General features: G+C 39.9%; 2 protein-coding genes and 1 long non-coding RNA gene across 3 annotated transcripts in view; all 3 read right to left on the bottom strand.

The window, feature by feature from the left end:
* Positions 1–215: 215 nt before the first annotated feature.
* On the bottom strand, positions 216–6,946 carry LOC129765264 (uncharacterized). The gene is made up of 3 exons (XR_008741412.1): positions 6,805–6,946; positions 443–645; positions 216–374 (listed from the first exon to the last, which is right to left on the bottom strand). It is a non-coding gene; the product is annotated as an uncharacterized LOC129765264 (long non-coding RNA).
* A 51-nt stretch (positions 6,947–6,997) lies between these two features.
* Positions 6,998–10,417, bottom strand: LOC129769329 (uncharacterized). Its single transcript, XM_055771531.1, has 4 exons — positions 8,260–10,417; positions 7,772–8,183; positions 7,575–7,718; positions 6,998–7,492 (listed from the first exon to the last, which is right to left on the bottom strand). Exons 1-4 carry the CDS (start codon positions 8,405–8,407, stop codon positions 7,129–7,131), a joined length of 1,068 nt encoding a protein of 355 aa, XP_055627506.1. The 5' UTR covers positions 8,408–10,417; the 3' UTR covers positions 6,998–7,128.
* Positions 10,418–15,996: 5,579 nt separating this feature from the next.
* Positions 15,997–24,964, bottom strand: part of LOC129771958 (BOS complex subunit NOMO1) — a 29,300-nt gene continuing 20,332 nt past the window's right edge. Inside the window, exon 4 of the mRNA XM_055776122.1 lies at positions 15,997–17,218. Within this exon, the coding sequence (XP_055632097.1) occupies positions 16,194–17,218 (1,025 nt within the window). The 3' untranslated portion in view covers positions 15,997–16,193. The remainder of the gene's footprint in view (positions 17,219–24,964) is intronic.

Below are 24,964 nucleotides of genomic sequence, written 5' to 3'. Positions count from 1 at the left end.
CTAAAAGTTTCATAACAAATAAGACCGTAGACTCGCATATAAAAAAAAATCCACATTCAACATTCTACAACTCATATAAGAACCCTGCGTTGTGTTCATCATACTTCCAATAACAATTATTCAAAAATAATTTATTTCATAAGAGAATAGTCGATTCGAGAAATAAAACAAAATTTAGATTTTATTAAACTTCCTCGGATATCTAACATTGTAGGTGTTCATTGAAGTGCCGTTACCAACATTTGTCGATGGCATTTGATCGAATTGAAGTGGCTTCACCCAGTATAGATACATTCCTACCAGAAGCCACACTATCATCAGAACCTTCAATTTAACAAGTTGAATTATGGGCAATAATGAGAATATAGTTGATGCTGTAAAGACCAGAAATCATCATAATGAATAACAGCTTCGATCAACGTATAATGGTGGTTTGTTTTACCGATGTTGAAGCCGTGAGTCATCAGCCATGATGTCATGATTTTTATCCAGTTCAGTTCGATGGAGTTGTGCCTTCCAGTCCTATGTTTTTGCCAGGGATAACTTTATCGACGTATAGATGGATGCCAGCGTAGAATAGCAATACCATTAAGATGCTCACTTTCAGGATGATGGCGGCAGCGTGAGCGACAATAGCTAGGTGCCCTGGGAAAATAATTCAAACGGTTTATAGTTCCGATCAAGACAAGAATCTAACAGATGGCGGAGAACACGTGGTATTCTTGGGACTTCTTATGACTACAGATGACAGAAAAATATGTGAAAAACTAGGGCCACGTTATTTTCGTATCAGTAAACAAACAAAACCGGACGCCGAAGCAGGTCTTAAATAACTGCCTATTCTGAAGCTTTTAAGCTATCAATCAGATATATCTCAGAATTTGTCTGATACAGAATAAAATGTTATTAGAAGATATTCTATCTGTATTTATTGTAGCGTAATTATACAATATGGGTTTGGCGATTTTTAATTCACTCGAATTCATTTGAGCTTAGGGATTGATACGTGCAGTCAACTTCTGCACAAGCTGCTGGTCCATCTCATCAGCTGCTTTTCTTCCAGCGTCTGGCCATTGAAGTAATATTTTTAGCCATTTTTCACTCTTCTTCAGTTTAGCTTTGATGATACCCCAATTCATTTCGATTACGCGAAATTCCGAGCAATTTGGGGGTCTACTCCGTTATCGTGATACCACTGTTGCGCATTCGTATTTTAGTCGCCAAATCCGGTCAGAACTTAATCCACTCCAATGGCACCTAAAAACCGTACTCGAAAAAAAAAACAATAGAAAAATATGAACACCAAAAATTCATTTCAAGTCGGATATTTTGAAAACTTTTAGGGAGCAAATGAACACAAATGAGCTGTGCTTTTGCAAAGTTTGTTGATCTCCTGTCCTAGGCTAAGGCTGATGTCACATTAGGCGGATTCGCCGCCGCGGATTCCGCTAGTAAAACCGCAGCGGAGGATCTACAGTGTCTTGGAAGCGAATTCAAATCGAGAAAAAAACCGTCGCGTTATCCGCGGCGGCGAATTCGCCTAATGTGACATCAGCCTAAATGCCCGAACTTCGGGGGTCAACGCTACCCATCAAATCCCGCGCAACACTTGTGCCATCTTTCTTATACACTTTCATCCACTCTTTATGCGAACCCTGGTCGTTTTTGAACGGCTTGCTGAAGTTTTCCGCAGCCACAGATCGCCTAGCAAACTAAGTACTTCTTTGCAAATTTGCCGACCTTCGTCTTCCGGAACATTACGATGCATTTCGGCTGCGGTACTTGCAGTACAGCTTCCTGGCGCGGGATTTGGTCATGTTATTCTGTTTATCGGTTCGGTTAGGCGCCTTCCATACCTTGAAGACATGAAGTCCGACCCGCTTCATTGTCTGCTGGACGAACCAGACGGATGAATTGACCTTGGCTACGTTCCGAATCGAAAGGCTTAGATTGCACTGGAAGTAATCCCTATCCTTCCTTGCCTTCACGGGGTCGGTCGTCTTCGCTTTTCTTCTGTTGCCAGCTCGCCGCTGGATCGTCTGGGTCTCTGAACGATATTACCACACGGTCGAATGGTCGATTCCCAACTGCGATCCACCTGTGGGACTGGACTGGATTTTCCACGACTGCTCCCATATTTTTTTGTCGAAGCACTTCTTGCTTGGAAGCCATCTTGATAACCACTTGATAGATTGTGACAGAATTTTGCACATGTAAACGTTACACTCTAAACTAGTTTTACCCAAAATTACATCATTTTTTACCTATGCAATAAAAAGTTATACTCAAATGAAAGTGTTGCCTTTTTTTCAAGTACATTCTTTCATAACCGGCAATTCGTTGATGTATAGCTGTCCGTTCATATTGTTGGTTTGTGATGAAAATTGGAGTCTTCCTGCCACATCTTCAGATTCCCTACCAGATCATCAGCGTACTGGCAAACTTGTCCACAAAAACAAGTTATATTTCTTTAAGATATCTATGCTATCCCTGGCTATAGAAAACTTCATTCCCGGAAGCTGATTGCATTCAAATTAACATATATTTCATTATCCATAAGGATGCTTCCGTTGAATTTGGTCAGCATCATGTAGCTTTTGAGCCCGCGTTTTTGCCGTAACGTTTTGTTTACGGTTTCTTAATGGCACGATACTTGAAGCAACCTTCTCGAATGCGTATATTCTGAACTGTACTGCGAACAGCACCGAGTTTGTTGGCCTCATTCACGTCCGAAAGTAATGGATATTTTTTGAAAGACTTCACGCCGTTCTGACATAGCTTCCGGTCAACTTTACCGCTTCTGCGCCTTGATTGAATCTTCCGGAAAGCAGATAAATGTTTCTTGAAATATTTAAGCACTGCACAGAAGGTGATCATTTTCAATTTTTGTGTGATCCTTATACCCGACCACGTCGGGTTTCATAATATTTGTGCTGAATTAATAACATTCCTATTTATTCCATCGTTAATTTTTAGCACATGTTATGGCATCCCGATTTATTACATTAAGGTGAAGGTGGAAGGAAGCCAAAAATGGCCACAATGGCGCTCATTTATTTCATCTCCCTCCCTCACCCCTCGCCCGAAAATCTATAATTTTGCGAAACAGTCTGAAGAAAATGATCGTTTTCGCACACTTCCCATCAAGTAATATCAACCAAACTCTAATGGATTACTCACAAGATATTAAATTTTCATCTGCCGTCGCACTGTATAGTGAAAAACGTCGGAAAACTTGATCTAGTGCTCTGAAAGTTAAATTTTCATTTTTCAATTTTCCGCAATGGTTTTGTTTGTATTGGTGAAAGCATCGTTATCCCTGAGTCATAGCGTTTCTTGTCATGAAAATCAATAAAATAAAATTGTGTTGATATCAATACAATTTTTATTTTTAAGTTTAATGGGTCCGTAATGTAAGTTTCAGCAACTTTAACATTGGTTAAGAAAATTGTATTGCAGAGCTCGGAACACTGTCACGGCTACCTATGCTTTCAGAAATAGAAAACGGAAAAGTATTACATTCAATCAAAATGTCTCGGCCAACGAAGAGAAGGGTTAAGGCTCTCCAACGTGAATATTTGGAAACAATAAGATCAACGAAGGAAAATATTAAGGAATTATCAACATCGAGTTACTGTGCGGAAGAACTTGTTAATACCAAAAGAGTCCCAATTCGCATGTGTTACAAATTTGCTCATGTGACGCTCGCGTATAATCAGAATTTTACTTCATATGCAAATACACCTTCTATATACATCTATATATGCAATTGTTCATACATTTAACTTCAGTATTGAATTGTTGTTTTATTCAAATGTATTCTAAGACTCGTGTTAGAGAAGCGCCCCACAGTCTGATAAGCGAATTGATCTATTTACGTACGAAGATCAAAACAAACGAAACAAATTCCTCTTCTCTCACAAGCACTATTACCCCATTTGTACACGTGGTTTTATCTATACTACTATAATGGCTGCCTTCACCTTCACCTTAATTGAGCCGAAAAATAACAGAAAATGCTCTACTTCCCAATACGTGTATATCATTTGTATTATATATATGCTAGAGCCAATAGCGAAACAGGCGAAACATAGTTTGCCAAATACACGGCCCAGACAGAGAAAAATATCTATTCTCGTTCATGCTTTTCTTTTTCCTCTTAGAAAACATTTTCCAACTTCATTTTGTGATTAAATGTAATATTATCACGCTTTTATATAACAGCACTAGTAGCTATATGGATAGCGTGGTCGTATGAAACAGCTTTGCAATCCAGCCGGTCTTGATTCGATCCCCATTGACGTCGTATGGACTATTTTTTAAGCACAATCTTAAATGAAATGAAGAAAGAAAAAAGAAAGAGATGTCTGCTCCTATACATACAAACCTTTTTAAGCTATTAAGGTGAAAGTGGAAGGAAGCCATTGTAGTAGTATAGATAAAACCACGTGTAAAACGGGGGTTACAGTGTTTGTGAGAGAAGAGCAATTTGTTTCGTTTGTGTTGATTTTTGTACGTAAATAGATCAATTCACTTATCAGACTGTGTGGCGCTTCACTGACACGAGTCATAGAATCCATTTGAAAAAATAACAATTCAACACAACAGTAAAATGTGTGAACGATGTGTTCCGATGAGCAATTGCAAATATAAATATACACGAGGTATGGCTATTAAATAACGAGACTGCGCTGCCCTAGAAGGGTGGGGGAAAAACGAATAGTGCGTTGCGTTCGGTAGCTTAAATATAATACTTTTGCGTTTACTATTTTTGAAACCATAGCTGGCAAATGTTTATTGAACTCAAACATGCTGATTATGATGATCAATTGCCGATGAATAAATTTGATGATTAAGTTAAAAAAACGGTTGAAAACGTTTAGACATTTTAGACGAAGTTTCGAATTGAAAATACATCATTGGACAATAATGACTCACACCCAAACTAGCATTGCTAAAAAGTATTTCATGTTCGGCAGAAACCATGTCTATTCATGCCTTGTAGCGTAAAATGAGCAAATAATGTCATCTGTTCCCCAATGCTTTAAAATGTATGTATGTATGGAAGCAGAAATCTCTTTCTTTTTGACGTAGGACTATGTCTTACATTAAGGGTGCCAAATCAGAAAACAGGTCACGTTAACTATTTTCGCTGCGAACGGATTTTAACGATTTGCACACCAATAGAATCGGAAATTTTCTAAGATTTGTTTGATATACTATACATTACAATCCCATAGTCTGTATATGGTTTAAATTGATGAAAATTGGAAGCATTGCAATTTTCCCATACATTTGTGTGCTTTCTCGAACAGAGCTGTCAATAACGAGCTACTTATGCAGCCGCTAGAATAGTTACAACGAAGGAGGATAGCAAAGCATAGCAAAGAGAATATTTGCGAAATAAACTCCACCCTTGCATAGTATGTAAGCAGTTGCTAGCATATAAGTATTGTATCTCCTCTGAGGAAAATTCTCAGAATCTTCCTGTGCCCGAAACAAAAATGGTCGCTTATTCTGCTCGTTTTGTGTTTTATGTTTCTCCTCGAGCTGTAAACGCTAGCGAATATTTCACATGGAATGTGTTTCGATGTTTCATTTTCATCGTTGCAACTGTGTGCATCTGATAGACGCGTGTTTGATGCTTGTTGAAATGGCGATGCCTTTCGTTAAATACTCAGTGCAATGCGTGCATTGATATGAAGAAACAAATTGCGATGTATGACCAATTAGTGTATTGTTCTCGCAAAGGCAAGAAAGAATCGTTGCTTCCTCGAAATGATTCTACAAAACCACGCCAGCCATTAAACCTCTTCAAGGTCCCGGAACTTTTTACTAAAGGGTTATTAATGAAATTTTGACGTAGCCGCAATTATTACCCGAAGTGATAAACCAACAAAATAAAAAAAAACGATTGCGTAGTCCTACGTCCTAAGCGGTCGTGTCTCGGGTACAACCCCTTGAATTTTTTTCGTTTTTCATCTTTTTTGGGATTGCACCCAAAAAAAGTCCATACGATATCAATGGGGATCGAACCAAGGCCGGCTGGAACGCAAGACTATTTTACACGACCACGCTATCCACATAGCTAATGATGCTGTCATTACAAATTGAAGTTGCTAATTCTACTAATTTTACTCTTATAAAACACTTTCCAGCATAAAGGAGATCTATATCCATCTCGGTTTGGGCCGTGTACATATGTGAAGTAATGTGTGCTTATTTGAAACGTGTCTCTTGTCTCGCTCGCTCGTATTAATCTTATATTGCCGTACCATATATATTATACAAACGCTTACCAGTATTTGAGAGTCATGACATTTTCTGTTATGTTTACGCTCATTCAATGTAATAAACTGTACAAAACATGAGCCAAAAAATCAATTTTGGGTGCACTATTGTTCTACTGGAAAATCATATTCTGAAATATACTTAATTTGAAATCTGATCACCTTATGTAATGTAATTCTCCTTGAACTGACCTGATATGGAAAAACAGAAGAGTGGTGTCCAAGACACAACCGCATTGTTTACGTAGGAGTAGAAAACACGTTTTAGAAACTTTGAGATTCTGGAGTGTAAGACGTTTTCTTAAGAGTATATTTTTCTTAAGACCACATGAATTTGTTTTTATTGGGCACGAGACTCGAAAAATATTTACTGTCGCTCAAATTACACTGAACGATTTACGAAAAAATGTAAGCATTGAGATCTTAACATAGTACAAATAAGTTTGCAAATATGCTTTGAGCCCTGCCGAGAAAATTATGATGACGATTAACTTGACTCAGAGAACGTACTTACACAGTTTGGGGGCCGCACTGAAATTTAGTATCGATCTATGTTCCTTCTGGTTGTTTTTGCTGTTCCAAGCGTTCACACTACTCGAGTAAATAATGAGAAATAATACAGCCAATTTGATAAAATCTCGACCTCTCATTTCGGCTTTCTCGCTACCATTGAAACATCGCTTTCATTCATAATATATTTCCGAGCAAACAGCCTTAACTCATAGTTGAAAAGATCACGCAAAAGATGTAAAATAAATATGACACAAAGAACACAACAAACAATAAGCTCAATATCCATTCAAACCACTCATCACGCAACGCACTGTTTCAATTACGCTTAGTTCCCTCGCAACCTTATTCGCTGGGCTGACGAACGTCGTTGAATCAGTTTTCCTAGTGGACCCATCCTAACCGATTCCCATTCACTAAGCTGCTCCCTCGCATCATTCTGTTCTGCGCTGTCATCTAGATTGACCCTGTTATAGCTATCGTTCGCTGTTTCATCCTCCTGTTCTCCTGAAAATGGCGCGTTTTCCACTTCCGGTTCTTCCGTTGTGGTGGTGGTGGTGGTGGTTCTACGTCGATTGTTGCGCAGGGGTGTTCTCTTTGGGACTCCACATTCGGCGTATATTTGTCCGCAATGTTGATAATTTTTCGCCCGCTCATCACCCACGTCACGATAGTTGTGGAAGATGTCGCGTCTGAAAATGGAAACAAAGCAAACAACAAAAAAAAGAAACTCGCGTTTACTTATTAACATTGGTCACGAATTAAACTACTAACCCCAATGCCCGGGTTGCGAAAAGTAAGAGCGGGTTTCTTCGAGCGTGGAAATCAAACTCACAAACGAATCGCTTCCGACAAGCCCTTGTGCTCACTCCGAGAAATTGGAATGCCATGTCGGTCAATTGATCTGTCCAATACATCCTGAAAATGATATCAGCTTAGACATTGCTCATTTCACCGCTTGTAAGTCATACTCGTTATCCAACAGTTCTCCATCTTCCTGAGGGTTCACTTCTCGTTTGCCTCGTCTCGAGCTGTAAGGCACACCTGATGGTGGAATCGATGACACCGAATCACTGCTGGGCGGGAGGTACGCATTCGATGGCCCTGAACTATGATAGCTGGAAAGCGCCTCCGGTCCAGGATAGTTGGAGATAACTTCCGGACCGGGATAGCTGGACAGTATATCCGGTCCAAGGGAATGGTAACCGGAAATTCCACCCGTTAAATACGGCGGAGGCTCATCAGATATGACGGAATGCCCGCAGAAGCCACCCGGCCAAATTTTGTGCCCAAAGAAGTAGATTCCAGCTAAAAAAAGACCCACCAACACGATTTTGGTTTTCACCAGGAGGATAGTGGAGAGTGATGATATCATGGGGGTCACTGAAATTGAACGCGAAGGTTACACCAAACGATGGTTGCTCACGAAATCACGTAAAAACACGTTATCTAGACTTACAAACTTTGAAGAGAAATTTGAATAATCGTTTTCGACCACGTGCCTCGTTTACATCGTTTGAAAATTGCTCTGATACACTTTCTTCAGCTGCTACCGTTACTATTAGAATCGCTGCTACGATCAATGATCGTTCCCAAACATGTGTCATTTTGTTAATTAATTTTTAACTAGATCTATCAATTGGAACACTTCGAGCCATATGAACGCAACCTTTTCCACTAAATTTACGATATCCTAGGGAAGATCATTTTATACGTTAGATTACCAATTGAATGAGATGCACAATTGAGGTGCTAATAAGAGGTGTTAATAGGTGAGTCGACATATGGTTACACGCTGACGATAACAGCTTTCTTCTGTAGCATTATGATTTCCAGTAATAGGATCATATAGAATTCTGGTAGTAACAGAAAGTGATGCACAGAAAAAGATCTCAGATTGCGGTACTCACTGTTGAATGATTTTTCAGATGTGACGGTGAAATTACATCATAGACCCAACTAATATTACATAAATTCTATTTTCCTTCACTTCCGAGTTCCCGGTGTTACTTAACGGATGTGTCAATTGGGAAAGCCCATTTCACCTTTCCTATTCGTGTAATCCAACATCATATACCAACGTAACTGTTATCAAACAAACCAGTTGCTAATTGTGGATAATTTTGTCTACTTCCTTTCGTTGGTTATATCAGCAGGATGGGTGTTAAGTTTTCACGAGTAGCCGGAACCGCGCGACACGATTTGTTTATTTGCGCAGTCGATTAACACTTACCATGCGTTGCGCAAATTTGAGATGAAGTTTAAAGTATTCCAAACAGCTACTAATGCATTACGAATAATGGCTGTCGACGGGAAGGTGCAACTGTTGATCATTCTCACAGTGGTGAGTTCGTCTGCAGCAATTACAAGGAAAGAATCTAATGCGACTGCAATGGTGGAAGGACGACAATCGTACGATTCGTATTGGTACAACGATGTTTATTATTGTGAGTTGAAAAAAAAATTGTATCATGATAACTAAGTAAAGCATATTTTTCCTCAGGGTGGCCCTGGTTCAGTGATTTGGCAACGGTGGTTATGATAAAATTGAAGATAGCTATTGGATTAGCTGCGATCTACGCATTTGGTGATGGATACTACTGGAAAAAGGACAAATCAGCACATTCAACTCCTGATGTTTTTCCGGGATTTCAGTGGCTTCATGGCGGATACCAACCGTCGACATATTTCAGCGGCTGGGGTCGCCGGAAAAGGGACTTAGGCGAACGTTCAATGGAAGCAATTGATGAACATGACTTGCTAGAACTTCTTTTCGCTGCCCTCGGTGTGGACGATGAAGGATGTCGCAAAAAAATTGCTTGTGAGTTGAACTTCGATCTTTATGGGCATAGAAAAGTAAGTTGGCCAAATCAGCCTTCTGAGCTGGAAGAGTCCCAAAAATATTGCGGAAAAATGTATAGATGTCGTATGTTTGATAACGATGTATCCGGAACTAGCAGGGGTATTCACAATAAAAACTCAATCCTGTAAGAAAAAATTAAGCCGTTATATATTTTGTATTTGTTCATTATATCAGTCAATAGACCTCGAGGGTTCACATGATTTCAACTTTATCAAATCACACTCCAGAACCGGTGCTTCTGCATGTTACTAGAGAATATGAAATTATTATCTCAAAAAGTATGGCTCAACCTGCAACTATACTGACTATTATTTTCATTTTTCGTCGCAAGATGTTTTATACACACCAATGAGATTCTCTGTCGGACTGTTTCAAGAACTCCGAAATAATTTTGGTTGAACTTCGGGTCCAAAAAAGTAGCAATTAGGTAATTTGTATCTCATCCTAAGTAGATGAAATGATCTCATGCGAGATAAGCTCGGTATTCAATGAGCACTCTCGTCCTTGTCCAAATACTTTTTTATGCAAGAACATGCGGAATTATCTAGAATATACAGGAGAAGCTGAACTTCTTCTATAGAAGCCTTGAACCACTGTGACCATTAGTTTGATCTATTGTAGTGAGGCCAGAACTTGTATTCAAACAATTTCAGAAGGCAAACGTACTGCTTCATAAAGCCCCACTGGTGTGTCGGTCAATTAGTAAGTATGTAGCCACCTATGATAATTTTGATTAGTAGTGAAGTAAGTGTTCCCCGCCTCAATCTTGAATTCTTTCGATCTTGAATGAAAATAATTCATTTATGTTCTTTGCTTGTTTATATTCTAGTGACTGATGAATCTTGTTCATTTTTTAGTGGAGCCATCTGTTGAAAAATCTCGGGCCCATGTAGTATATGTACCCTATGATCAGAAAGTACAGGGAATTTCCAAATAAAAAAAAGAGTTAAATTTCAGGCAAATTTATCCAGAGGCGTCTCGTCCGCCTGTTCAAACTGTTCATAGGACAGGTAGACAATCTCAGAATAAAATGTATATTATTTCACATTTGTAACATTTATGAGGAAAGATCGAAGGTATTTTTTTTGTGATTCCCATGTTATCCCGAATATCCTCATTATATTTTCTATTTTGGTGGAACTCAAACCCACCGTGAAGAATATAATCTGATAATTACACACAGCTTTAACGCTACGAAGTAACCAGTAATGACTACCGGGTTCAAACCATTCATCTGAACTCGCCGTCATCCAAACACAGAGCAAACACAGTCAACTACGTATGAAACGACCACTACTACTTATGCGCCGCCTTGCGTAAAAATGACGTTTTCGGTTCAATATTTCTGCTGAGCAAAACCGATGCAAACGATGGAAAATACATACCACCATTCTCCAATGTTTGTTCGTAGTTGTCATCGTTTCCCTTTCTGTTTCTCTTTCTATTCCTGACGTCATTAATACTTGAGAGAGGGCATGAGACCGCGAGAGTACCCAGCACCAAACACCCCGAGCGACCATGATACAAATAAAAGAACGAACCAATTCATTCATGATTTCTATTTATTCCAATCGACACGAACCTTTTTTTTGAGCGATTGTCAAATTATGTGGGATCCAACGTGAACATAATTTTCGCACAACTAAGTGTTCATGTAAAATCGCATATATGCTGGTGGAACTAATGCTTAGGGATGCCTCAATCTCACAATAGGTTACATGACGATCTTGCTTAATCATTTCGTGCACAGCATCGATGTTTTCTGGCACTACAGTCGATTTTGGACGACCTTCACGAAACTCGTCGGACAGCGAACTACGGCCACGATTGAATTCACTATACCAGCGATACACAGTGGTTTTTGATGGAGCTTCATCGCAAAAAGTCAAATTAAGTTGATTGACGCACTCTTGTTGTGATAATCCACGTCGAAAGTCGTAAAAAATCATCGCACGAAAATGTTCACGATTCAGTTCCATTTTTTTGCCGAGATCAAACTTTCAACTAAATATAAAATAAACAAATAGCGTCCGTATGACAAAATGTTCTGAGTACGTATATCGTCAGATGAACTCACATGACATCAATGTTGCCAATTCCCGAAATATAAATAGTGACCCTCGTACTACATTCAGAGGTCCTCCCGCATTCATGCTTGAGTTCAACACTGTATTCTTGCTAAAACTTTTTGCGAACGTTTTTGCACATACGGATGTTCTTTGTCAAATTTTCCAAAAAAAAAGTCGTTCATATGAATTGATTACAGACAAAATTATTGACGAAATGACGAAACGGTTTAAGGAACTAGATGAATACAAATTCGTCGCTTTGTTGAATCACAAAAAATGCCGAACTCGATGTCGCATTACCTAATGGGAATTCGAAAATGCTTATTTCATACCACTCGAAATTCGATGAAGCGAAGCTTTGTAATAAGCTGACGGTTCTTTTTAAATTATAGTCATTATTCCGGCTCCTGTCAATGAGCTCTGACACCTTAAAACAAACAAAACAAAACATGAGAATGGGAATTAACTGACACAGTCCCTATGTAGAGCGATAAAATGCATATCAAAGATAGAAAAAAATGAGCGATTACTTCATTTTCTTTTAAATACCGCACAAAAAAAAAAGTCGCTCCAAAAAAATCGCATAAAAACCGCACAAAAACTGGTTTTACTGTAAATATAAATGTTGAGAAATAAAAATGTTAAAATCTGTCATCGCAATACTGTTGTTTTAATGTTGCAAATGAAATTGAACAGGTAGCTCAGTTGGTCACGCGTCGTTTCAGAATTTCTCTTAGCTCCTTCAAAAAATGATCCATCTGAAGCAACACACATGTGCCAACGCTTGACCCATTCTTCCATGCATCCCTGGTAGGCTGACGAAGGGATGACGCATTCTCTTTGATCTCCTCATTCGACCGAAATCTCTTTCCACGAATTGGCAACTTCAACTTGAGGAACAAAAAAAAATCCCACGGTTCCATATCAGGTGAATACAGTGCTTGCGCGATGGCATTTACTTGATGTTTGGTCAAATAATTCAGTACAATTTAAGCTCGGTGCGATGGCGCGTTATCATCATGCAAAATCCAAGAATTGTCGATCCACATTTACGTCGTTTACGTACAGGTGGACACTAGGCGCAAATTGAGAAGCGTATAGCGCTCGTAAGCGAACGCGAGACTACCAACACGACTCATACGTGCCACAAACGTAGCGTGGTGGAGCGCATATTGAGTCGCAGTTTGATGCCACTCGCATACAATGACTGATTAACACAGAGTTGCGCGATATATTTATTTACTAACACAATCACCCGACCAGTACAGCCATACAGTGTCAAACCCACGGCGCTATATGATTGTTCACTAACACAAATACCACAGCCGGCATGACCAGCACAAGAAACTGTGGTTCAGCCACAGCGTCGCGCGAGTCGTGTCTCACGAGCGCTCCACCATCTTGCGTCATCTGGCCAATTTGCGCCGTTCTATCTGTTTTCATTAGCCACAAAAACAAGCGCTATATCGCGCCAAGTTACTCGCGCTATATGCGTCTCAATTTGCGCCTTGCCTAATGATCGGATTGCACGAAAACCTGACAGAAGTGCTTCTTAGGGTCGTACAAACATAAGAAAAAAAACCGGTTCCCGCATGCACGGTACGGTTAAATAAAAAATTCCCGGTACTTTCTGATAGTGTATATCAGGCAGAAGCAGCTAGTTAGTGGCATAAGCAATTAGCAAATTTTACACCATCTCACATCGAAAGACGTCTGAGTTTTGTCAAAGCTCATATGAACCGATAGAGGAACATGCTATGTTATGACAAAGATATTTTCATACTTTTTGCTCTATACCATAACGTAAAGTTATTCAATGTTAGTCGGTATTTTTAATATTAATTTTGCTAAGTTATCTTCAGTGACGAAAAAAGCCCAATTTGGATGGTCCTGATGGTTTCAACTGGCGTGATTTACGGAAGAGGAACAGTATTATGGAGACTCAAAATAGCTTTCACATCCTCCAAAATGAATGGCAAGGATTACACACATGTTCTGGAATCCTCTCCTACCGTTTTTACCTACACCCAAAGTTAATTTTTAGCACATTTTCTGGCATCCCGATTTATTGCATTAAATGAGCTGAAAGATAACATAAAATGTTTTACTCCCCAATACATATCATTATATATAATATAATAATATCATTTGTATAATATATGTGCTAGAGCCAATATGAGGGAGCGAAACAGGAGACACATTTGAATGAAAGCATATGAAAGCTTTTCGTATAGTTTGCCAAATACACGGCCCAGACAGAGAAAGATAAATTCTCGTTCATGTTCTTCTTTATCATCTTAGAAAACACCTTCCAACTTCATTTTATGATGAGGTGTAATATTTTCACGCTCCTTTATAAAAGCACTGGCAGCTATATGGATAGCGTGGTCGTGTAAAGTAACTTTGCATCCCGGCCGGCCTTGGTTCGATCCCCATTGACGTCGTATGGACTTTTGTTTTGCACAATCCCAAATGAAAAGAGAAAAGAAAACAGAAAGAGATGTCTGCTCGCATACATGCAAACCATTTTTAAGCTTTTAAAATAGCTCATTATTTGCGCATTTGACTCTCATGCACAGAAAATGGCATCTTTTCTGCCAAATATGACATGTTTTTGCCAACGCTAGTTTGGGTGTAGATGTCGTAGAGTCGCAGAAAAAAATACATTCCAGCAAAACAATGCCGCTATTCGTAGCAGCAAGGAAACTAAGCAATGGATTAAGGACCAAAACATGACTTATTGGATTGGCCGGCTCGCTCTCCAGACATGAATCCTGTTGAAAATTTTCGGGGGATCCTAAATTTTAGCTCAATTGGATTTTGATGGATAGCGGTCAAAATTTGAGTTTTTTTTTAATTTAAAAATCACCCAAGGGGGAGTAAAGGAAATTGGGGTTTTCGAAAGAAAAAAACCAATGCCAATAAAAATAGTTATCTCGATTTTTCATTGGGAACTTGCTGCGAAATGTTGCTGTGCACGATAATGCAAAATTTTTTTGGCGCTTGGTCTAGAGATGGGCAAAACGGTTAATTTCAGTGACCGGCTCGAAGCCGCTCGTTCATTGAAACGAGCCGGCTCATTTGAGCGGCTCTTTTTTGAGCCGAGACTCTTTTTTGAGCCGAGACTCTTTTTTGAACCGTGGTTCATTTTATAGAACCATGGATCGTACGCTCGTTCTGACGAACCAGCTCAATTGAGCGGCTCGTGAGCGCTCGCCCATCTCTAGCATGGTCTGAAAAACCGTCTGAAAAATCGAATTTTGACAATAAAATTTTTTTCGAGATAACAGTAAATCGAGTCATGCAATTTGAAGACAACTTTAAAAACCTCAATTTCCGGTGATTTTTCGGTTTTCAAAAAACTCAAATTTTAACGTCTGTGACACCGACAAATGAAGTTCGAATGAGCTAATATTTTGCATAGGGTATATTATCGCTCAAATCAACATTTCGCAGCAAGTTCCTAATCAAAAATCGAGATAACTATTTTTATTGGCACCCGAAACCATACGTTTCGTCTCGTATTCCGAAAAAAAATTGTGCATATAAAATTGAGAGAATGAGTTTCCACGAAAAAGTATGTTTTTGTTTTCCCAAAAATCGACATGTACTTTTCGGACAACTCAAAATGACCTGCAGTAGTCGTTCGCTATTTGGTCCTACTTTGAATGGGCTGCCCTTTAAAAGGGCGGTGCTAACTAGGCTGCAGTCCATCAATAATAATCCTATCAATAAAAGGCGTCATATTCTGTTTGATGTTTTGCAGCTCAGTTAACGAGTGGAATTCGATAGTCGAGTAGAATTTCCAGCCCAGTTAGCGAACGAGTGCTGTATCCTGACAAACGTCACCCATCGCTTTCGTGTAATCGATTCAGCACACAGCGATAATACTGACGAAAAATTGCCTGTGACTGCATTCAGTTTGTTTAGAAGTACATTGATAAAATAAGAACAAACATGTCGACATCGCGAGAACAAGAATCCATTGGTACTTTTTTTAGTTCCCCACCGCCAGAAGTGAGCTAATATGATCACTTTGGAGATCTTGGTGAGATGCTATTCTCTCTTCCATATCATTGACGTTTATTGGAATGTTCTCTGAAAATCTTCAGTTTTTTCCGCTGGAAATCTTTCTCGTTTTTCTAGTTTAACTCTTAGAAACCGGAAACGTTACTATCTTCTAATTAGTAAATATTTGAGCACAACATGAAAATGTTTCTCATGTTTCTTTCACAAAAAAATATTTTGCACTCACGCGCAGGAATAAATTTTCCGCTAATTGGAACCACCTTTTCTTTATTTAATACACACTTTGTAATCCCGTTTTTCCACTTTGTTCTTTAAACCCGTTCATTTCTGCTAAAACGAAAACGATTTACATCGCCTACCAGAATTTATCTTTCTTTCTACCACTGAATGACTACAGTTGAGATTTTTCCAAAACGAAAAAGTCAACTATCCTTAGTTAGCTTTCTTAACCTTCTTCTTCTTTATCGCATTGATACTCGAAGCGATTTTGTCGATTTCCTTCTCGTCGATAACAACAGGTTCGTACCGTTGCTCCCTGGGTTTAGATTTCGTCATTAGCTCTCCAATGCCAGCGCCCAGCTTGTTCCAAACCATTCCGAGCAGATCCAGGGCCAGATCCTGCTTGAAGAAAATGAATCCAACGATGAAGATGAGCACGATGGCCGACAGCGAATTTTGGTTGAGATCATTTTCGGCCGCTCGGAGTTCCGGTTGGAAGTGCAGCTCGGCGAAGATGCTGCTTCTGTTGGCCGTGAATTGAACGGTCGGCATTGTGTACTGATAGTTCTTATCCGAGAGGGTTGATGTCAGCTCGATGGAGTAGCTTTTGCCATCGAATGGGATGCGCGGGAAGAACACCATTATTCCGGGATTGAATTTGCTCTTCGGATTCAGCGGTGATTCGATTCGTTGCGAGTGAACCGGAGAGTCACTTCCGCTCTTGTAGAGGAAGATCTTTAGCGTTTTGTAGTGGTCATTTTCGGATGCCATCACACGTATAGTAACGTCCACGAATGCCAACGGACTGATGGCAATTATGTTGACGTCTCGCACGTCTCCATTCTCGACGTTGATGAGCTTCTCTTTGGGAATCGAGCGATCAACGTTGGAAGAAGGCCCATCGGTGCGAACGCGAACACGATACTGACAGCCTGGTTGGAGACCACGAATTCGGTACTGGCCGTTAAATTCGCTGGTACCCTCCTCCAAATGATTACCGCAACGATCGTCGGTCGATGCTTCCACAGCCACATTGGGGAAGGGTTCGCCATTGAGGGAAGTTATCAAACCGAAAATGGAGAAAGCGGTGCGGGTAGCTCGGAGCTCTTCGGTAACGGTTGCGCCTTCTTTCACTTCGATTAATTTTGAGTTTGGTTTGAAATCGTATTCTTTCATCATCGCCCGTAAATAGTATTCGCTCGGTGAGAGTGAGTGGAATTTGATGGTGCCGTCTTCACCTAGGAAAATCAATAATGATTTATAGCAGCAATTTCAAATGAAATCGACAAATGACAAAACATGAGTATTTTTGATTCGAATGAAAGTTTGTATTTCGTTTGGGTTGGAGGAAATATGATTTTTTCACAGCATTTGGAAATTTTTTGACTCAAGGGTAACTTTTGAGAAGGGCGTATCGATTTTAGGAAGAGAAATTTTTGATAATTTATATCTCAAAAACTATGAGTCCTACCAAAATAATGTCTTAGAAAGAGTATTGATGTCTAAACGTGAAAAAATATACACTTAGAAAAAAAATTACTCCTTTTTTTTATTTACAAAAAAACTTTAATTTGCAATATCTAAAATACATGTTTTTCAATTTTTTTAATTTTTTTTCATATAAAATAGAAGCCATGCAGAAAATTTGAAAAATGGGTGCAAGATGTTAGAACTATTTTTAGCGAACTTAACAATCATTACAATCAATGTTAACAACCATTTTCAGCCACAAATTATGAATCCTGATGTGATTTAAAATAAAAAAGCTCTATATCAATTTCCGTCTAAATATAACCGTTGTTTGGGAGTTACGCTGAAAAACATTAGAAGACATGTGGGTTAATACAAAACGTAGTGATGAAGTTTTTCAACGTAGCTCCTAAACATATAGTTTTACCATAATTATGTATTTGAAAAAGTTGTTGAAAATTTTAAGCAAATTCATAAATTTTCATGAACATGGCACACTTACTAAGCGCACGTTCGTGGGTCCAATCGCAGAACTATTCATTCATTGATCCTCTAATCCACCCCTCGAAATTATCTTTTACTATAAAATTCCTAGTACTTTTACCAAAAGCCGTCATTATAATATCAGATTATTTTCAGACACAATTCTCGTTCAAGATTTTTCAACCACTTGCAAATAACATGTTTCTTCGTTACATGGAATAAACGTTTGATACAGAAAATATGAAAATAAAGACTAAATCGGACAATTCCTTTCTCGAGTTTTGCTCTCATCAACACATTTGGTGATCCATTTTTATTTATATAGATTGAAGAAGATAAAGGAGTGCGATCTATCACATTAAAATCCATTTCCACTTTCGAAAAAAAATCGTTAACATCAAATGGACTAACAACACTTGTCACTATGTAATTGTAGAACATATGCGAATTGAACTCTCCGAATTTTCCCACTTTCCTTCAGAGTTTTTCAATTGTCATGTTTGGTTGGAATATGTTTGGTTGAAATATGTGTATTATTTTTACGAGACTCCCTCTCCATTTCACAGGAGGAAGGAAACATTAAAAAAACATTTCTCGCTTGAGCTGGAGCTTGGGTAGACTGTACAATTCGTAGTTGCTCTCCGTGATTGACCTGAACCAACCAAATTGCATAAAGAACACACAGAATGACGAACCATTCTCGTTGTGCAATTTTCGGTGATTAAAGCTTTAAATGGTCAATTACGAAGCCGGCCACGTCCTTACAGTCACCGGGGGAAGCGAAGGAATGTTAGTATGATATTTGCCATCCGAAGACCAGAAGGGCCGCCTCTATAGCGTGGTTCCCTAGCGTTTATCAAGGAAGGGGTAGTTGTTAGTAGGTGGAGGTTATGAAAATCAGGATTCACTGTGGTAAGTGATGTGATTATGTAAACGCGAATCATCGAACACTCGTAGAAACGAAATTTCTAAAATCTTATCTAAACCTGCAAAATGAGTTGGACTGGCTATATATTCGATTATTTGTCGCACGTACTTTTCCCAATCGCCAGTCGGTAGAAAATCTGAGAAGCTAACCAAGATAACTCCTTTAAAACCAATTGATCCTTCAATATATCCAATTCTTCGTCATGGGTGAGCGTTCTCAATTCCTATCGCAACGGCTGAAAGTTATATTTGGAAACCTAAGTGTTAGATATGAAGTAGAATTTTCCAGAAATGTAGAAATCTAGTAACCTAGCAGTTTAACAATCTAGCCATCTAGTAATCTTGCGATTTGTGCACCCTAGCAACCCAATGTTTTTTCGCTCCTATAGCAACGTTTTTTCACCCAGTTTGTTACTTTGTATCGAACCTTCAAGAATGGAAGACGTATTAAAGGGACTGAAGTTTTGTTAAAAACTCCGCGAGTTTTTTTTATGAATATCCCGAAATAGTTCAACGAGTCGTTCGTTGTTCAACGCTACTGCTGTAATAAAGGTGTTCCCCGAGTGTCCCCCGAGTGTCCCCCGAGTGTTCCCCGAGTGTTCCCCGTCGAAACCATCTGCGGTCCATCTAGCGATCGAGATTGGAGTTCCCCATTTGCACGAAGAAATCCCAGCGATTAACCCGTTGTCGAAATCCCGCCCCATTAGTGTTCAACCCCATCATTTTGGTGCCGTGACCAGGATACAGGTCACACAATTTGCCCCGCAAACAAGAAGACGTACGGTCACATAACCTGAAAACCGACACTACCCAGAGCATCCGGTATCCGCACGATATCAAGAAGATTAACAGAGATAAACCCCGTTGCCCGAACTTCTAACGAAATTGGAAAAATTCGTTAATGCTGCCACCCACATTACCCGTGTATAACTGCCCATTGTCCAGTTATCTCAACCTGTTATTTCCCGTTAGTTGCTGATAGAATTAATCATACAAGGCCTCTTTGGAAGAGGTACAAGGTGAGTACCGTTCCAATAAGATCTACTCAATTTTTCGGTACTGCTGGGTCTTTTTCGACCATTTTAGCTGCCCATTTGTGTTCGGAGCTAACGTCAAGATGTCAAATCAGAACGAGAAAAGAATGAAAGCTAAGGAGCTGAAGCGAAATAACATTCTTGACTCGATTACGCGTTTGGAGACATTCTTGCGGAATTTTGATCCTGATGAACATGGCCACGAAATTCCACTACGACTGGAGCGTATTGAGAAGTTGATGGAGTCTTTCGAAACAGTACAATCAGAGTACGAAGAGCTCGATGTTGATGAAAACTTTGCACTGGAAAATGCCGAAATAAGAGCCAAGGTCGAAGAAAAATATTTTCAAGTGAAAGCTGGTTTGCTACTGAAGCACTCCACCCAACAATTGCCTGTGGCATCAACCTCTACTCAAGCTATCCCCGCGCAACTACCATTTCCCAACCCACTGTCGAACGTTAAACTGCCGACGATCACGCTGCCTGAGTTCGATGGTGATTTTAATGGATGGCTGACCTTCCACGACACCTTCCTTTCCATGATTCACTCGTCAACGGAGATATCAAGTGTGCAGAAATTTCACTATCTTCGCGCTGCTCTAAAGGGAGAAGCAGCGAATCTCATTCATTCTATCACCATCACCGCTGCGAACTACTCTGTTGCGTGGGACACGCTTATCAAGCGTTATTCCAATAAGAGTCTACTACGAAAAAAGCACATACGAGCGATCCTGAAGTACCCAAAGATCCCAAATGATTCTGTGGAGGCGCTCCACCGCATTCTTGATGATTTTCAACGGCACACCAAGGTACTGCAGCAGTTAGGAGAACCTGTCGAACAATTTAGTTCCATTCTGATAGAGCTGCTGGTAGACAAATTAGATGACGCCTCCCACAGCGCATGGGAGGAATCAATTGCATCAGATGAAAATCCGACCTACGATAAAATGGTTGAGTTCCTGCAGAAAAGGACTCGAGTACTGGAGACGATTATGGTCAACCGGCCAAGCCCATCCCAATCCAGAACCGGAAACCACAATTCTGGAATCCAAAAGCAGAATGCCTCCCGTGTCAGTTCCAACGCTATGGCTGAAAGTGTTAACAAGGAATATCCGTTATGTCCCGCCTGTGAAAAACAAAGGCATTCGCTGATGGACTGCCTCTTATTCAACGAAATGAATATTCAAGATCGTTTGAGGGTCGTAAACGACAAAAAGCTATGTAGCAATTGCTTCCGTAGCGACCATTTTGCTCGTACTTGTCGCTCAAAGTTTGTGTGCAAGCAATGCACCAAGCGACACCACACGATGATACACCCCGGTTACATCGAAGTTCAATTGCATCCGGAACCTAAATCAGAGACAACCCCGAAAACAGAAATCGAGCCCCTACCTGGTCCCTCTCGCGTGGTATCTGCTATTGCCACCACCGAGACTCTGGCTGCCGACAATAGTGCTCACATAGCAGCATCCAGCGCAGCTGTAGAAGGAAACAAAATGAGTGTACTTCTTTCTACCGTGGTTCTAATAATCGTAGATGCATATGGACAAGAGCACTTGGCTCGAGCCCTGCTGGACACAGGGTCGCAGCCGAACGCAATCAGTGAACGGTTGTGTCATCAATTGCATCTTACCCGCACAACAGTCAACGTCCCCATAACGGGTGTAGACGGTACCCTCACGAACGCTAAATATCAGGTGACAACTGAGCTCCGATCCAGAGTGAATGATTTCAAGCAGCAAATGAATTTTCTCGTCCTGCGAAAAGTTACCAGTGATACCCCAGCAGTTTCATATTCTACTACCCAATGGAAAATTCCGGAATCAGTTTTGTTAGCCGATCCTGAGTTTAACATTTCCCGAAGAATCGACCTCATAATTGGCGCAGGTCATTTCTACACTCTTTTGCTAGATGGACGAATTCGCTTGGCCCAGAATCTTCCCATGCTGGTCGAAACGGTCTTTGGCTGGATCGTCACTGGTCAAATGAAGCACGATGAATCAAGAGAAGCAGTAACTTGTCATGTAGCTTTAGTCCCGTCGATCGAAGATCAACTACAACGTTTGTGGAAACTTGAGGAGGTGACCGGAACGAATAATACGGCAGATGAGCAGCACCCTCCTCAACGATTCGATTCGTCAGAACAAATTCAAGGAAGACACCCAGATCTCAAATTGCAGTACCCTAATATTATCGAAGAATACACCGTCACGAAGGACAGTTCAACGACTAAAGATCGAATCATATTTGAAGACTCACTGAAGATTGCTCAGGACGAATTGCTCACCATTGTTCTGCGTTTCCGACACATCTCAACTGTGCTTATGGGTAATATTGGAAAAATATCCCGCTATATTTTGTTTAGTCCCGACGATCACCTGCTCCAAAGAAAATTCTGGAAATACAGAAGCACGCACGATTTTATCTCGTCCTTACAAATTATGCACAAAGTACTACTAGATGAAGACATGCACTGTGCCAAAGCCACCCTCCTGTGCTTAGGTTGGGGTGATGAAATCACTCCAAATCTTCATCGTAAGTGGAAACCATTTTGCCAAAAACCCACATCTCTTCCAAAATTACGGATTGATCAAAATACGTTCATCTCGTATTACCGCAACACATTAAAAAAATCATATGAAGCATGGATTTATATACGTTTGGAAGATGATAATAGCAACGTCAAAGTATCCAAGTCGGAGATAGCCCCGTTGGAGCCAATCAGCTTTCCAAGATTCGAGCTGAGTGACACTCTCGTAGCATCCCTTGAGCCCAAGAAAGTATGGCCAATTCAAAATCTCCCACGCTCCGAGTTCCCAACGGAAGAACTCGAACAACGTCAAGTACTCACTCATCAAGCTTCTCTCTCCCACAAGCTGTTCCTGCAATCATTGTACTGCACCAATTGAAGCTGATCCAAGGTGGTAATAATGTCAGCACCAAATCAGACCTCTATCAGCTACCACTGAATCGGCTGAACTTCTATTGGCGATTTCAAGCCCACAGCCATCAATGTTGTCACCGGTCAAAATCGAAGTACCCGAAATAGTTCCAGATGCAAAATACGATCAACAGAAATACTGCAACAACATCTTCAGAGACGTGGCGGTTCCACAATCTTTAGGAGGTATACTGAAGTCATCAATATTGAAGGTACCCTTACGCAAAGAAGAAGAATTATTAATTATAACATAGATTTTAGTTGTTATTGAAAATTGTATTTTCAAGGTGGCCGGTTAATGTTAGATATGAAGTAGAATTTTCCAGAAATGTAGAAATCTAGTAACCTAGCAGTTTAACAATCTAGCCATCTAGTAATCTTGCGATTTGTGCACCCTAGCAACCCAATGTTTTTTCGCTCCTATAGCAACGTTTTTTCACCCAGTTTGTTACTTTGTATCGAACCTTCAAGAATGGAAGACGTATTAAAGGGACTGAAGTTTTGTTAAAAACTCCGCGAGTTTTTTTTATGAATATCCCGAAATAGTTCAACGAGTCGTTCGTTGTTCAACGCTACTGCTGTAATAAAGGTGTTCCCCGAGTGTCCCCCGAGTGTCCCCCGAGTGTTCCCCGAGTGTTCCCCGTCGAAACCATCTGCGGTCCATCTAGCGATCGAGATTGGAGTTCCCCATTTGCACGAAGAAATCCCAGCGATTAACCCGTTGTCGAAATCCCGCCCCATTAGTGTTCAACCCCATCACTAAGAATGTAACCGAATCGTTTTCAAAATAATCGACCCGGCGATACATTAAATTATTTATCACGGGTAAGCTTTTTAGAACTTCATAGAACCTTGGGAAACCTGAAAAGGTAACCCCAAAAGGATTCCGCTAAAATCAATCGGACCGAATATAAATTCCGTTAATCATCGTTATCGATTTCCAATCCCGAAGGCGGGAAGGAATTGAAGATATAAAAAATAATGAGTTAAACAGTAAAAGAATCAGTGTTTTAACAAATTGAAGAATCAATATAATTAAAAGAAATGATTAAACAAACGGGAAAATAATTGCAATAATTTAAAAAATCTTATCTGCACTTTATAATATCAGTTATCACAGTACATTAACTATTACATTAAAGCTACTATATTCATACTAGTTCCATACATTTTAACGGGAAAATGTATGAAACAAATATAGACCCGACAGATTCTGTAGCGACCCTTCTCACGCGTCCCATAAGAAATATGTTTAATAAGAATTCTAATGGTAAAGATTTATATTAGAGATAGCGGAAAATCCAACCAAGGATCTTCCAATAGGATTGTTGGGATTTTCCATACTAACAATAAGGATATGCTGTCGAGCATATACAGCAAAGTGAAAAGGGGCTGTCCACATACCACGTGGACAATTTTAGGGGGGGTAGGGGTTACGAAAATGTCAACGCATGTCCACGGTGAGGGGGGAGGGGGTTTATATAATGTCCACGTAGACACGTAAAGTATATTTTTAAGCAAAACATTCATATTTATAGTCAAAATTCAATGAGATCTGCTCTATATTCACAAGATATTTTTAACTTTACGCCCACTCTGAATACTCTGTACTGAAAAATAAATAGATTGAGTTGCCTGAGAGTGCTGCCCTATATTTTTTCATATGGCTGGACTTCTTTCCGGAGAAGTATAGTCTGAAAGAAACGCGCATGAACTGGCATCGATCAATTTATTCCAACCGGTAATAGAGGACCATGTATTCCGTCAGGACAAAGACACAAAGAATGTTGTAATTTTTGTAGTATGAAAAATCACGACTTATGTGCAGGGTGCGATTCAGCTTCTGCTCTTGATGACAAAACGTATTCGTATTTATTTTCCGAGAACTCCCAGCTTCTTGCATGATTGCACGGGTCGTTTCTGTGGAGATCTGTTTCTTGCAATGATGTTTTTCTTTGTTGATATCTGGTAATTTTTGTAATACGCTTCTAGTGACTTGCAAGGTTGCAACATTTGCACAACCCGATTGGATTTGACTCTATCAGTTGAATGTACGCAATATTGTGATAACTTCACATCCGACCGGATTCCGGAATAAGGGTTTATTTTATCGAAAAACATTTGGAAGA

Source organism: Toxorhynchites rutilus, chromosome 2 (genome assembly GCF_029784135.1).
Source record: "Toxorhynchites rutilus septentrionalis strain SRP chromosome 2, ASM2978413v1, whole genome shotgun sequence".
NCBI classification, from domain to species: domain Eukaryota; kingdom Metazoa; phylum Arthropoda; class Insecta; order Diptera; family Culicidae; genus Toxorhynchites; species Toxorhynchites rutilus.
The sequence above is the reverse complement of the archived record's forward strand: the minus strand, read 5'-3'. Positions and strand labels throughout refer to the sequence as shown.